The sequence below is a fragment of the Oculina patagonica genome, chromosome 14 (assembly GCF_052425735.1).
Source record: "Oculina patagonica isolate OP01 chromosome 14, crgOcupat, whole genome shotgun sequence".
NCBI classification, from domain to species: Eukaryota; Metazoa; Cnidaria; class Anthozoa; order Scleractinia; family Oculinidae; genus Oculina; species Oculina patagonica.
In genome coordinates this window covers 19,571,324-19,585,338 of record NC_135771.1, presented here as the reverse complement: position 1 = coordinate 19,585,338, position 14,015 = coordinate 19,571,324, and the positions used below count along the sequence as shown (strand labels likewise).

Genomic DNA, 14,015 nt, shown 5'->3' with positions numbered 1-14,015 from the left:
CTTATTTCACGCAATCATACTGAGTCAGCTGTTTTGCTTTTGAAAGTCACGTGTTTATTCATTCAACACAAGATGGCGGCCAGCGCGAAAGATGAACTTGGTATAAAACTCCTCTTTATATTTCCCTCGTCTAATTTATCCCCAACTTGAGGCTGAAAAACGAGGAACTAAGCAAAAGATGTATCATTAACGTTTTCTTTTTTTGTAGAACTTCTTGAGAGGGTGTTTCTTCGCGTCGCTTCAGCCGAAACAGACGAACAGTTGGAGAAAACCGTGAACAATTTTTTGTGCCCGCTTCTACTAAAAGTTGCTAGTCCTCACCAGGAAGTCAAAAATAAGGCAAGTAAACGAAAATGAAATGATCCTCTTTTATATGTCTTGTAGAAAAGTATTTTCCTTATAGATTTTGCATGTTTTTTTATATTCTTTCAGTTACTTCTGGTCCTAGATTATGAGTTACCGGACGAAATATTTGGGAACTTTTTATAATTTTGCACTCACGCAGGTTTTAGTTAATTTTTCATATGCCATGTGTGTTTGTCTTATAAATTTTACGACTTAGATATCATGGTCCAATATTGGATTACAAATATATTAGTGATAGGAGAAACTGCAGAACACAAGCTTGCCTGCCAACCCCCAGAGTACAAAAATCTGGAGACGTCTGGAAATCTTTGCATTGTAAAGATATCATTTAAAACAATGTATGAATACTCTCCGAAGATCAGACCGGGAGATTTTATGAAAAACTTCAAGACTCCCGGGAAACCTGGAGAGTTGGCAGGTATGGCAGAAGACCCTGCTACCTTGAAACAATACCTCAGAAACTGCAGCTACGTGGCTCATAGATTAAAGTTATTATTTTCCTTTTTTCTCTTTTTAAAAAAAAAAAAAAAAAAAAAAAAAAAAAAAAAAACAAACCCCAATAATAAATAAAAAATATCCAGACCATAGTAGAACCATTCAAAGGTCAAAAATAAACCATACCTTGCTCTTTTCAAAGATGTCAATGAAGTTAACACAAATGAAAGAGATTGGGGCTTCTTCTAGCTTATGAGCGGAGAAAAAAGGGCCAAAGTTGGTTGCTACAAGCGCAATTTTTCAATGTTAATGATTAGCGCTCTGCAATCCGAGTAGATACAGTATGACCTCACGTTGAGAGCAGTGTTACACGAATTGGCTATGCGGATAGGCGGCTTAGTAGCTGTGCGGCTATGTAGCCAGTCATAGCCGCGTAGCAACCACCCCTTTGTTTTAGGTGATTGGTTCTTACCTGGCTGGCAAACTCACGCAACAACCTTTATTTGAAATTCTGAGAGAGACATATACAATCTTAGACCATAAGATGGAAAGAAATACATTTTTTTTACCCAAAAACCACCTGTTGCTCCCCCCCCTTTTTTTTTTATTTACTTTATCCCTATAAACAACACCTCTCTAAACGAAAGAGCGGCCCGAGGGTCCGTTTTAGAGAGAGTTGACTGTACACATTACAAGACTTCATGACTCATCGCAAAGGCTTCTGTGATAATTTATGAAATAAGATCACCATTTTCTAGGTACCATTTGCCACTTATTCTATTTTTCACCAGATTGGAGAGCAAGCAGCTAAGGTGACACATGACAAAGTGCCATATTGAACACTAAGTGTCCAATACACTAAGTGCCCAATAACAACGTGTAAAGCAGCAAAATTTGCATGCTGTGCGCTTGTTGATTGGATTTCGTCTTGTGATTGCATATCCCTTCTTTATATCCCCAAAACATTTTCAAAAACTTATTTATCTGACTTGTATGTACATTGTGTTGTTTTACTTTTAGGTGATGACTTTGTTAACTCATCTCAACAAGCGTTTAAAGAGCCGGCCAAAGATTCAACTCCCAGTGGACTCACTGCTGTTGCAATATCAAGTAAGGTTAAATTATTGTTTGTAGCAAATTTTAAGCTATTACATGTAAAATGTTCAAATTGAGGACACAACCTCATATTCATTGTTGCCGTAAAATGATTTATGTTTCAAAAATTGTTCGGACATTATGTCCGACCACACTTGGGATTTCGTCGGACATGAGCAAATTTTGGTTGGCCAATGTCCGATGACCAACTGTTATTTGAAGCCCTGGTAATCCTGAAAACTGTGTGGTACAGATTTGATTTAGGTAATGGAGTTTGTGAAGTTGCTTTACATGAACTCGAACAAGATTGAAATCTGACTTTTGAATATTCTTTACTTTTCTTTTTAGGATTCTTCTATTCCTTCCTTTGTAACTGTAAGTATAAACTAAGAAATCAATTAAAATTATTTTTGATAAATATACAGTGTAATAATCATGTTGTAAACTGTGATACTATTACTTAGAGAATAAAACAAAAAACATTGTGTTGAGGTAAGTTAAGATAAAATAATTATTATTCTTTATGTTTATTGGGTTTATTTTTTTGGCCTTGTATTCAAAAAAGAAAAAACGTACAAATTATGGGCAAAAAATCAGCTGAGCTGAGCCTGTTTTTGAAAATGACTGTCCAAGCTTTTGTTCCAGCCAAAATAAAGTGGCCATAAAAACGAGGCACTGGCTTTATTAACAGGGTGGCCGTAAGGTGGGGCTCCACTGTTCTCAATAGTAACTTTGTTTCTATACACTCTACATGTATTTTATAGAACTTTGCCATCTTGTACCTAAGAATGGGTTTCCCAAGACTGCCACTTGAAACACAGGTGGAATTAGCACCACAGCTGATAAAATGTATTCAAGATAAACCACAGCCTCAACAAGACTGGTGAGAAAAGCTGTTTTGTTGCAATTACTAATAGTTGTGGGAGGCGCAATGGCCTAATGGTTAGCGTGCTTGACTCCCAGTCGAAAGGCCCGGGTTCGAGTCCTGGCCTGGCAAGACACTTTACTCTCACAGTGCCTCTCTCCACCCAGGTGTATAAATAGGTACCAGCGAAATTACTGCTGGGGGGTAATCCCTGCGATGGACTGGCATCCCATCCAGGGGAGAGTAGCAATACTCTCAGTCGCTTAATGCAATGGAATTCTGATTCCTCTGAGCTTATGACTCTGTTTGCGACTCCAATTTGCGATTTTCACTAGGCTGTTAGCACTCTTTTGAATTTTTTGAATATTTACGACTTTGACTCCATCACTAGTGAAAACCAGCCTTCAGTATAGTGACCTCTGTGGAAGTTGGCCATGCAACCACATTGCAATTAACATCATGATGCTGGATGGTGGCTTCAGTTCACTAGAGTCTCTGTACTTACAGTGTAAATCACTCAATATGTAGGTGAAGGTAAAGCCTGCTGTCAAGCCAAGTGGCTCATCAGGCTAGAGCTTATCTTCGTTTCTGTAGCATTAAGTGGCTAGGAATATACTGTATTTCTATTCCCCCCTGGATGGGATGCTAGTCCATTGCAGGGTTACCCCCAGCAGTAAATTCGCCGGTACCCATTTATTCACCGGGGTGGAGAGAGGCACTATGAGAGTAAAGTGTCTTGCCTAAGAACACAACGCAGTGCCCCGGCTCGTTCCGGAGTCTGGCGCACTAACCATTGAGCCACTGTGCCTCCTATAATAAATATGTACTAATAATTTATTAAGTTGGATCATGTTGTTGGTTGATTGATGGTTGATACAATGACTTTTTACCTCGCAGCCTCCTTCAACTTGTTTTACCAGTTTTAGGCCAAATGAAGATTCCAGATTCCATAGACAAAAGACAACAGATGTTTGAATTCAAAGACAAACCAGTGGTGGCAGCGATATTGTTGGAGTTTCTTCTTGATGTTCTGTTGATGCCATACAGGTTCGAATTCTGACACTGAGCCTTATTTCTAAATATAAAAATAATTATTATAAATTAATGTCTCTCTTCCAATTTTTAAACAGAACAGACTCTATACTTTAGAATTTTATGATTTTATTCATTATAACTGTTACATGTAATTCAGAATAAGATTTTCTCTTGTTGGAAACTAAACAGAACAGAACAAAACAGCAGTACATTTAGGTAAATGTTTTTCAGGAAACAAAATTGGGAAAATATAAGCCAAGTGAGCTTTAAACATCTGCTAAAGATGTCTCCCAGTTAAGCCTATAACAGATGGAGCAACTACAAAATTCAGGGCCACTTTGGTCCACCATGTTTACATGTGTTGGAGTGCTTTGTAGAACAAGGTACATGTACAACAAGATACCGGTAAATGGTAATCTTATTCAATGACATGCAAATAAGTGGCCTTATATTCTGTAATTTAGCAATTTCTCCCCAGAGGCTAATCTGATAGGCGGCCATTAAGGTGTCTGAATCTGATTGGCTGTTGAAAACTTGTTTATTTCACCACAATCTGAAACAAATTTAAGGTCAAGGTTTGACCTTGAATGTAGGTCACATAATAAAGAAAATTGTGAATTATTTTCAGCATGACATCACAACAACCTAATGTGGACACATCTGGTTCTGCTGAGTCATCTCAATCTGCTGAGTCAGACACAACAGAATCAGAACAATCCTCGACTGCTGCTTCCAGTTCTATAGCTCCACCTGGAATGAGTTTGGCTGCAGTGAAACGAGTTACTGGTGATTCTCCATTGGAGCCAAAAAGACTAGAACAGGTATATGTACATGTAATATACAAAAAACAACCGATTAATCATTTCAGAGATGACAATTATAATAATCTTTTCTAGACTGGGTTGTAGTATTTCAAGGAGAACAAAGATGCATAGTTGCTTATTATATATTGCACATGAGTAGAGTGTTATTTTCTTAATCTGGTCACATTACTTTTTACTTATGTTTTTTACTAGATAAAGCTTGGAGCTCTTAAGTTCTTGGCACATGATTTATTTGAGCCTAGTGATGTCATTTGTCATTTCCTGGCAGCCACTGGAGACACCAGACACAGGTATAAAGGATTTGTATGCCAATACTCCAATATAATTTATATACCGGTATTTTTTAAATTTATACTGGGGCATGCAGTCAGATAGAAGTTAGCAGGTGTGACTCTGGATTAAAGGGACTGTGTCACTGCTAAGTTAATATTAGATATTTAATTTTGTCAAATTTTCGCTATGAAACTAGATGTTTGCAAAGAAATTAATTCTATGATTGTAAATAACAAAACCATAGCTTCATTGCAGCCAAATGTGTCTCCCGGGCGTTATAATTTAAAGTTACAAGCAGACATAATTAACTTTGAAAACTGATCCGCTGGACCATATTTCAAAAACCCATATCGCAATCCGTTTCAATCTTCAACAATTTTGGCCATCGGTACCTCCTTTTGCATTTGGTGTGTTATTTAAATATTCCTTCACTGTTTTTAGAGGTTATTTTATATACTTAAACAAATTTAAAGGTCATTTCCGATGCCTAAGTTTGGCTAAAATCCGTGACACTGTCCCTTTAAGCACTCCCAGTTCAAGCTCTGGCCACCAAGGAGTAGATGGGTACTGAAGAACTGGTGGGGAAACATGACAAAATGCTAAGGAGGTGGGATAGAGGGGTTAACCAGAATGGTCGAGCCAACCCATCCAAGCAGTGGAGTAGCTGTACTGCTAGACGCTTCATGCCACAGAAACCCAACTTTAATAATAGCATTGATGAGTCATGAAGCTTCTCCAGTCCTAAAAACTGGAGAAGTCTTACATATTTTTTCTGTACTTTACCTTGTTTTTTGAGATGAAAAAATAAATTAATCTGGTTTGAAAAAATAAAATATAATCTGGTTTAAAAAATTTTATACAATGAAAAATGAACTCATACTTCTGACAATACCTAACATGTTCATTTGTTTATTGACAGTGTTCTGGATACAGGGGATCATGAATTGAAAAGAATATCAAGGTAAATGTAACCTTGTGAGAGTGTGTAGAGAAGAAAATAAGCCAATAGTAAGACTTGTCATTAGCACTCTGACAACCCTCCAAGTTTATTTTTTTCGTAAGTAGTCAAGTTTGGTTGCCAGTGAAAAATTTAAGTCGCAAAATTAAGCTCACGCCTTCAATTTTTCTTCTTAATTTTGGTCACCAGGCTGGCGACTTCAGTTCCAATTTAGTTGCCAGCTCCAGAATTTTAGTCGCCATGGTGACTAAAGTGGTCTTAACTAGTTGAAAATGAATAAATTGAGTCAGATTTTCTTGTCTTAAGGGCTAGGAGATGTCATACTTTGATTTTGTTTTTTTAAGCACAAGTAAAATGAATAGAATGTTGCTAGAATATGCTAGTCTGTATACAGCCTGATGTAAGTTATAACCTAATATTGTTGTGCCAAACTTGTTCTTATGTAGTTGGACTTATGGAAGGGCTGTATTAGTAGAGGTTCTACTGTAAAAAAAATAATGTGCTTATCGTTGACAACTTAAATTGCAGTTCTACAGACTTTGAAAATCCTAAGGTTGTAAATAAGATGTTTGGAATCTTCCAAGGAACTGCTTTCATTGCTGGATCTACACAACAGGTAGACTAAATATTTAATTTACCCCCATTAATTTTACCCCCATGTGGACCCTGTAAATTTGAAATTGTACTGTGAAAGGACAGTGTCTTTTTCAAGAACCAAACACAATGACTCCAATTTGTTATCTCTACTAACTTAGAACATAGTTTAATGGAGGAGTTGGGTAGCCTGTGAGAGCAGACAGGTGAAACTTGAGCCGAAAAAGCTGTCTCCTCTCACAGGCTAGGAGTTTGGTAGCTGATGCAAATATGTACATGTAAGAGGGTGGTGGGGGGGAGGTGAAATTAGAGAACTTCAGTTCAGAATACAAGTAGGACTCAGATTGAGTATGAGTACAATTTTTCAAACCTAGTGCTCATGCTTCCGATTATTGCATTTCACACCAATCTCGTACCAATAGTCTCCTTTTCAAGTGGTCAGCAACAGGGAGAGCAAGGGCTCTTGGAAACGTAACTGGATGGAAATTCAAAAGTTGTTCTCGTCCTTGTACTCTGATTTGAAGGTCCCTAATAACCTCTCTAAGAGTACTATCCTGTGCACTGTTGTTTCACAAGTTAGGTTGGACCTCTTGTCCTTGATCAAACTTAACTTACAGGGTGAATTTCTAATTGCTGTAAGTAATAAAAATAAAACATAATAATTTATTATGGTATTATCTTTTGTCTTTCAGGCAGCACAAATCCCAGCAGACCAGTTGAGGTCCCCAGCAGGTGTTAGATTGAAGCAGAGAATATATCCATACGTTCTGAGATCCAGACGAGCTGCAGATCAGTTTCCTGCTTGTCTTCAGGTATTCGTCAAGGATAACTAATATCTACTCTAATATTGGTCATAAAATTATCTGTGTTAGGTAAAAATCAAAGGTTGTACTCGTACTCAGTCTCAAACTTATACTCCGATCTAAAGGCTCCAAATGAATATGTCTGACATAAACTGTCAAAACACTGGCTGATAGTTGTGTTGGTGTGATTGGGACTTAATTGATTGGTCATTGCATAGAGCGTTTTTCATTTGAGTGTCGAAAGTAAATTGCGTTTGCATTGGTTTTGCATTACTACGCTGAGTGATTGGCTTAAAAATCTCGCCCCACTTTCTCAGCCAATCAGAGCTAAAACCAAAACCAATCGTGACTCGCTCGCGCACGTTTTCCCGCGCTTCATGCCAGCTACATGTATTTGCTTCGAGTTTTGATTGGTTCACTGGATTGTCTGTGTCCTTTGTGATTGGCCAGAGTAATTACTTTGGTTTTGGTTTTACGACACTCAATTGAAAACTGCTCTAATCACTTATCAATGTACATTGTATGTAAGTTCCTTAGTTGTACTTAGTTCCTAGTCAGAGCTTTCTAAATGTGTCAATATTTACACATAGCTGATCGGCCGGGCGCGAGGACGATTTGAAATTATGAGCACGATTACTCTCTGAATTGTATGACACGAGGTCCAATTACTAATTAATCGCATCAGTAACAAAATTTGAGGTTAGGAAGTCTGAAATTATTTTTAGTGTGAAAAAGTCAATGTTAATTCAACTGGTTGTACAAACAATGGGAAAACAGCAAGAAAGAACCCATTTATATGCGCGTGATTGACGCGCGAATGGCGTTGGTGTCCAATTACAGGTATCCAATTTGAAGTTGCTCAAATTGGATACCTGTAATTGGACACCCACGTGATCTCGCGCCGATTACGCGTCAAATAGGCGCGCGCAAAACCAATCAAAATCGAGAATTTTGTTATAGATACGATTATATTAATTACAAATCTAAGGGATATAACTTTTCATTCAAGTTATCAGAGGGTTCAATAAATCAAGGGTTAGAGAAAAAAGGGATACTTCTGTATTTCCTCTACTTACATAACAACCCTCCAAGTTTATTTTTGTCCTTAGTGGCCATTTGGCCACCGACTGCTCAGGTTTGGTCGCCAGTGAAAAATTTTAGTCGCTAAATTAAGCTCACACTTTCAATCCCTCTTCTCAATTTTAGTCGCCAGGCTGGCGACTTTGGTTCCAATTTAGTCGCCAGCGCCAAAATTTTAGTCGCCATGGCGACTAAAATGGTCTTAACTTGGAGGGTTGCATAATGTTTCAGTGACATTTTTAGATTGAAAAGGAATAATACTAATTTTATTTTTGTTTAACACACAGATTATTTTTGACAGTTTGTTTGGTAAGGAACTCAATGGCAAGTTGAGGGTGTATGCCGTCCAGTTCGTTCACCATATCTGCTTGTGGAGTTCAGACAAAGTTATTAACATGGTGGGTCCTGTACTTCTCAATGGAATGACAAAGCTGATTAATGAAGACAAACAGGTCTGTAGTAATTAAATTTTGGTCACGTTAGATCTTGTGCTTTCTTATTGTCACCTTTGAACAGTTCTCTTATCATTGCATTGTATTGCTCCAGAAAATATCCATACCCCTCCCACTGAAGGTTTTTGGTTTAAATCCCCCCCCACCCCTCTGAAAATTCTAGTTAAGCTCCATAGTTTCCTTTAAAATTTTGTCTTTTAAGACTCCCCCCCCCTCCATGGGATGGCCATGGGCATGGTTATTTTTTTGGAACTGTATGGTGTAGACCTACTTTTAACTACATGTAATTATTTCAAATTGTGTGGATTGAGGTTTTTTCAATAACTATTAAAAAACAACAGCAACAATGTGCTGTTGAAAGTAGAGAAAATTGAAACTTTTAATAAAATTATATGAATCTGACAGATGGCCTTGGTGTTGTGTAAGAGGTGTAAGACTCACTTTAATACTGTTTGTAGATGATAAAGTTTCTTAATTTTACAGGATCCTAAACTGAGACGGTTGGCATATACAGCAATTGGTAAACTGGCAAAGTAAGTTGAATTTGACTCACAGCCTAACTTGACAACAATTATTATTTTTGTTGTCTTTCTATTAGTTTAAAAATGTGGCAATGAATATTTAGACAATAGTTGTTTTTGGGGTTTCCCCAAAGGTATCCGGGTTTTACTGTAGGTCTATGCACTCATTTGTTTTTTCAACTTATCTTTAGACGACTTCCTCAACTATTTGTCAAAGATGTCGCACTAATTCAAAGACTCTTCCAAGCCCTCTGTCAGGTTGGTTGTTTTTTGGCTAACAATGTTAGACTGATATTGTAGCTATATGCTATTTAATTATGATGGTGCAAAATTATCCAAATAAAAGGCCACCAGTAGAATGCAAAAATAAAGATTGGCTGTTTAAAACAAAGAATTCTTGAACAGAGGTAAAAAAAAAGCAACAACTGTCTCATACATTCTTTTGAAACATCATGACTGCATACATGAAGACCGGAAGTCCGGGAATCTAGGAATGGAAATCCTGTGTCTTCAGAGCTCTTCGTTTCTCGTACCCAGGCCCCACCAGCTAAGAGAAAAGAAAAGGGCTATGGAGACAAGAATGAGAAATTCCATGTTTTGATCTACATATAGGGTAAGGGGTTCAGAGTGCTTCCCACACACCCCACCCAAATTTCCAGGAGTACCCCTTCCCTATCCGATTGGGTTGGGAGTGGCAGTGATGGTAGTTGCCAGGCATGTTTTAAAATCCAAAGGGGAAGTCTAATCGGTATGAGCCTCAAAGCTTGGTACATGTATAAGACATTTAATTGGTACTCTAAGATACTGTCACTACCCTAATCATAATTTTTATAATGAATTTTAGGAAGAGTCTGATACTCGTCTGTCAGTCCAGGAAGCTCTGTCCATGATGGCTCCATCATACAGAAAAGCAGATGCAACTATTCTAGCCCTGATAGAGTCTCTTATACTCAACTATGTGCAGCAGGTACTTGTTATTCCCTCACAGTGCCCATTTAGCGCCCAGATATTGCCCGCTATTGTTCACATATTCATGTTATTCCCCAATTGCCACACTTCCCAATTATTGCCCTGTAGCGATCCCTTTGAGTTGTGCCAAAATCATTACCGTCTTGAACAAAACAAGGAAATATACATAAAATGTATAGCTTTAACAATGACAGTGGTAAATGTGATGACCTCATTTGAGACCTCACAAAAAAAAATAGAAAAAAGTTGAATACCTTCCCTGTTTATGACTGAAAACCACAATCAAACACTACACCCTAATCAACTAAATGAAGAATTCATGTATACAGAAAACATGACAAGTGAAAATTTTGATGACATTTACCCAGTCATAATTTGTTATAACTAGTACTTCTCTAGGCCTACATTGAAAAAATATAACAAAATATATAAAACAAAACAATTTGACATCCTTGTATCTATTTACTATAAAAGGAGACACATCAAGCAAGACTAGTTGCTGTACAGTTTGCCAATGCCGTGTTTCCCAGAACACATATCTCATCCCGCTATGTGTGTATGTTGGCTGTGGCTGATGTGTAAGTTAAGGCCCTTGTGAAATGTCCTTTGTTAGAAAATCGTGAAGCTTACAATGTAGTGCAATTTGAATACTTAGACCAAAACTTAAATATTTTGTCACAAACTAAGGTAAAGGTGAACCCAAAAGGGACGTTATCGTTCCAAAATCAATCAATAACAAACTGTTTAATGGTTAGTAGTTCAACATAGCAAATAAATTATTAGGCATACACCCTGTATGACCCTAATGCAGACAAATCATTGGAGGATTAGATTGTATTATAGGATTGTGTTATCATACGAACATCCAAGTAGACACAAATGGCTGGAATAGATTCTACTGGAATAGAACCAAGTATATCCAAGTAGACACAAATGGCTGGAATAGAACCTAGTATATGACCTCGCTCACCACGAGTCTCCCATAGCTCAGTGGTTAGAGCGTCCAACCGGTATCCTGGAAGGTCATGGGTTCGACTCCCGTTGGGGGAACTCGGAAAATCGTTTTTCCGAGTATTCAACTTGAGAACGCTTCTTCATTTACTTAAAGAACTAAAGAATCCTTGTTTTTGAGTACCAAACCAGGGGCGGGGGAGGGGGTTTGAAATGGGGTTGGTATTACAAATGTTTAACTGAACATTTGTAATACCAACAAGATTTCCGCAGTGTATAACAAGTTCTTGTGTTTTTCAACTGCTAGTATTTTTAAGTGCATTATTCAGTTCTGGAAATTGTTTCATTGTAGGAAAGATGATGTTAAAGAAGAAGCAAAAAGGGGACTGAGGGCGACACAGGTGGTTGAACAAACTTCAACTGAAGACAGTACAAGCAAAAGTGTACTTCCTGCATTTCCTGATATGGTGTCATTTGTGGCTCAGAAGGTATCAAGATTCACGTATACGTTTTTCTTCCCAATTAGCATAAAATTCAAATTTACTCTGCAAGTTGAAGCATACATTTTCATTTTTGAAGTGTGGTTCCTAATTTGGAGACGTGAACTCAATCTGTCTCTTCTTACAATCCGTTGATAAACAGTTGACCAATTACATAGCGAAATAAATATTATTCTTTCCCCCTTTGGCAAAGAGGGGGTATTATTTCAGTTTACACTTGTCGATACCATAGACTTTGACAGCTTGCTCAAGCAAATGTTTATTGATTTTGCAAGTTGTTTGCACAAACTGCCATTTTTTCTGACGATTTTGTGCACAAAATTGCATGGAAAAGAACATCTGGTTTGACAGTAAACTGAGTTTTGACTAGGGTTGCCTGTCAGTGACTTTTTTAATATATTATAATATTAGTATTATATTTTCATATATTAGTACTAATGACAATCTTTACATATCCAACTACAGAGTCTTGAGAGGTTAAGAAGCAAATCTTGTTACACAGCTGGGACAACCGCACTGCCTTTTGCTCCACCAGTGTTTTCGCAGGTAAGAAGATGACGTGTGCAGGCAAATGAACACAGACTTTTTCTTGAGCCCATACATGATGTCACCAGACCTGGGAATATAAGCTAGATACACAGAGAAGACAAAAGGCTAATTTACATTCTACAATTTGTTGGACATGAGAAATCAGGAAGCGAATCAGCATGTGTGAATGGTGATCTGATGGTGACGCAACTCCAATCCAGCAAGTCAGCTGATTCAGGAAATTCTGTGACTGGTTCACAGATTTTCCTGTGTTGAGCCTACCTTATTATAGGAACATAACAAAGCATTAATTTTTAATAATTTGCCAAAAAAATTTATGCGTAATAAAATTAATTTAAGAAAAGTTCTGGTTAGATGCTTATAGTAAATGTGTTTAGGGACGGACCATTATTTTCTTGGAAGGGAGGGATGAAAAATGTTCCTCTGCAAACTTTTTTTTTTAGTTTATGCACCTCTGCAAACATTTTTTTTAGAAATTAAGATTACTATTTTTTGTTATACATATCGTTTTTGCAAACAATTTATTTTGTCTTCCCAGGCCCTGCAAACAATTTTTTTCAATATTTTTCATCCCCCCCCCTCCAAAAAAAATAATGGTCCGTCCCTTAGTACATAAATAAAATTAACACGAATTTCAAAAATTCGTGTTAATAACATTTATTGTTAATTTCCTATAATAAGGTAATGCCATACATGTATGATCATGATGCGTTACACAAGTGCAACTGATATAAAAAGTGTGTTCAATTTTGTAATTGTTTGTTGTTTTGGTTTAGGTATTACTGTATTTGCAAAAATGTCTGGAACATGCATCAGGTGTAACTGAGGAGGACCGAGTCAAAAACTGCATTCTTCCATCTGTTGGACAATATGTGGCTAAACTCTTAGCTGGTGTTAACACTGAAGGTACAAATAAAATCAGACAACTTAAAATCTATGATTATATGTTCTACATCCAATATATTTGTGCTGCCACCACAGTAAACTACAGTAGAACCCCGGTAACTCGAACTCGGATAACTTGAACAACCCCGCTAACTCGAACTAACTTCAATTTCCCTTGGATTTGAACTAACTTTTTAGTCATTTTTACTCGGTTAACTAGAACTCGGATAACTCGAAAACCCCGCTAATTCGAACTAAATTTCGTTTCCCTTGATCAAAATTTCGGTCAAATTTACCCCGATAACTCGAATTCGGGTTCTTGCAACTCTCTATGGTTGCTCATTGATTAGAGCAACGAACAGATCACGTATTTGACAGCCATTTTCCACTCTTATCATAAGAACGTATGGCCGTGTTAGAATTTTTGACGAGATAAGTTCAATTTGCACTATACTGTATACTGAAGTGTGGAAAAATCAGTAAAATATCAATTATTAACTTGGCAAATTAAATATTCAATCGACCCCGATAACTCGAAACCCGACTAACTCAAACTGTTTTTCGTTTCCGTTCAGAGTTCGAGTTACCGGGGTTCTACTGTATATAGTATGAAACATTAAAAACGTAAGTGACCATTCTGAATTTTGGTTTCTAGACTTCTCTTCAAGTGCTGTGGGAAGGTACATCGAACTTACAAGACAGGCACTGCAGCCTGTAGGAGGTATGCATTTCCTTCCACTGCTACACTGCTGCTAGTGACAGAAACCTGAAATGTAACTATGGGGGAACCTCAATATACATGTAATGAAGGGCCAAGGGACTGGCAAAATATGATCACTACAACAAGGTTTTGTTATATC

At 37.4% G+C, this 14,015-nt stretch overlaps 1 protein-coding gene across 1 annotated transcript in view; it reads left to right on the top strand.

Annotated features, from left to right (window-relative positions):
• The first annotated feature begins 70 nt into the window (after positions 1-70).
• Positions 71-14,015, top strand: part of LOC144637836 (proteasome adapter and scaffold protein ECM29-like) — a 40,284-nt gene continuing 26,339 nt past the window's right edge. Inside the window, 20 exon segments of the mRNA XM_078496915.1 lie at positions 71-100; positions 209-339; positions 1,822-1,911; positions 2,245-2,271; positions 2,661-2,779; positions 3,659-3,808; positions 4,425-4,617; positions 4,813-4,910; positions 5,813-5,854; positions 6,380-6,467; positions 7,138-7,257; positions 8,616-8,780; positions 9,264-9,313; positions 9,493-9,559; positions 10,146-10,268; positions 10,745-10,848; positions 11,574-11,709; positions 12,187-12,267; positions 13,047-13,176; positions 13,811-13,876. Coding sequence (XP_078353041.1) covers positions 73-100; positions 209-339; positions 1,822-1,911; positions 2,245-2,271; positions 2,661-2,779; positions 3,659-3,808; positions 4,425-4,617; positions 4,813-4,910; positions 5,813-5,854; positions 6,380-6,467; positions 7,138-7,257; positions 8,616-8,780; positions 9,264-9,313; positions 9,493-9,559; positions 10,146-10,268; positions 10,745-10,848; positions 11,574-11,709; positions 12,187-12,267; positions 13,047-13,176; positions 13,811-13,876 — 2,008 coding nt within the window. The 5' untranslated portion in view covers positions 71-72.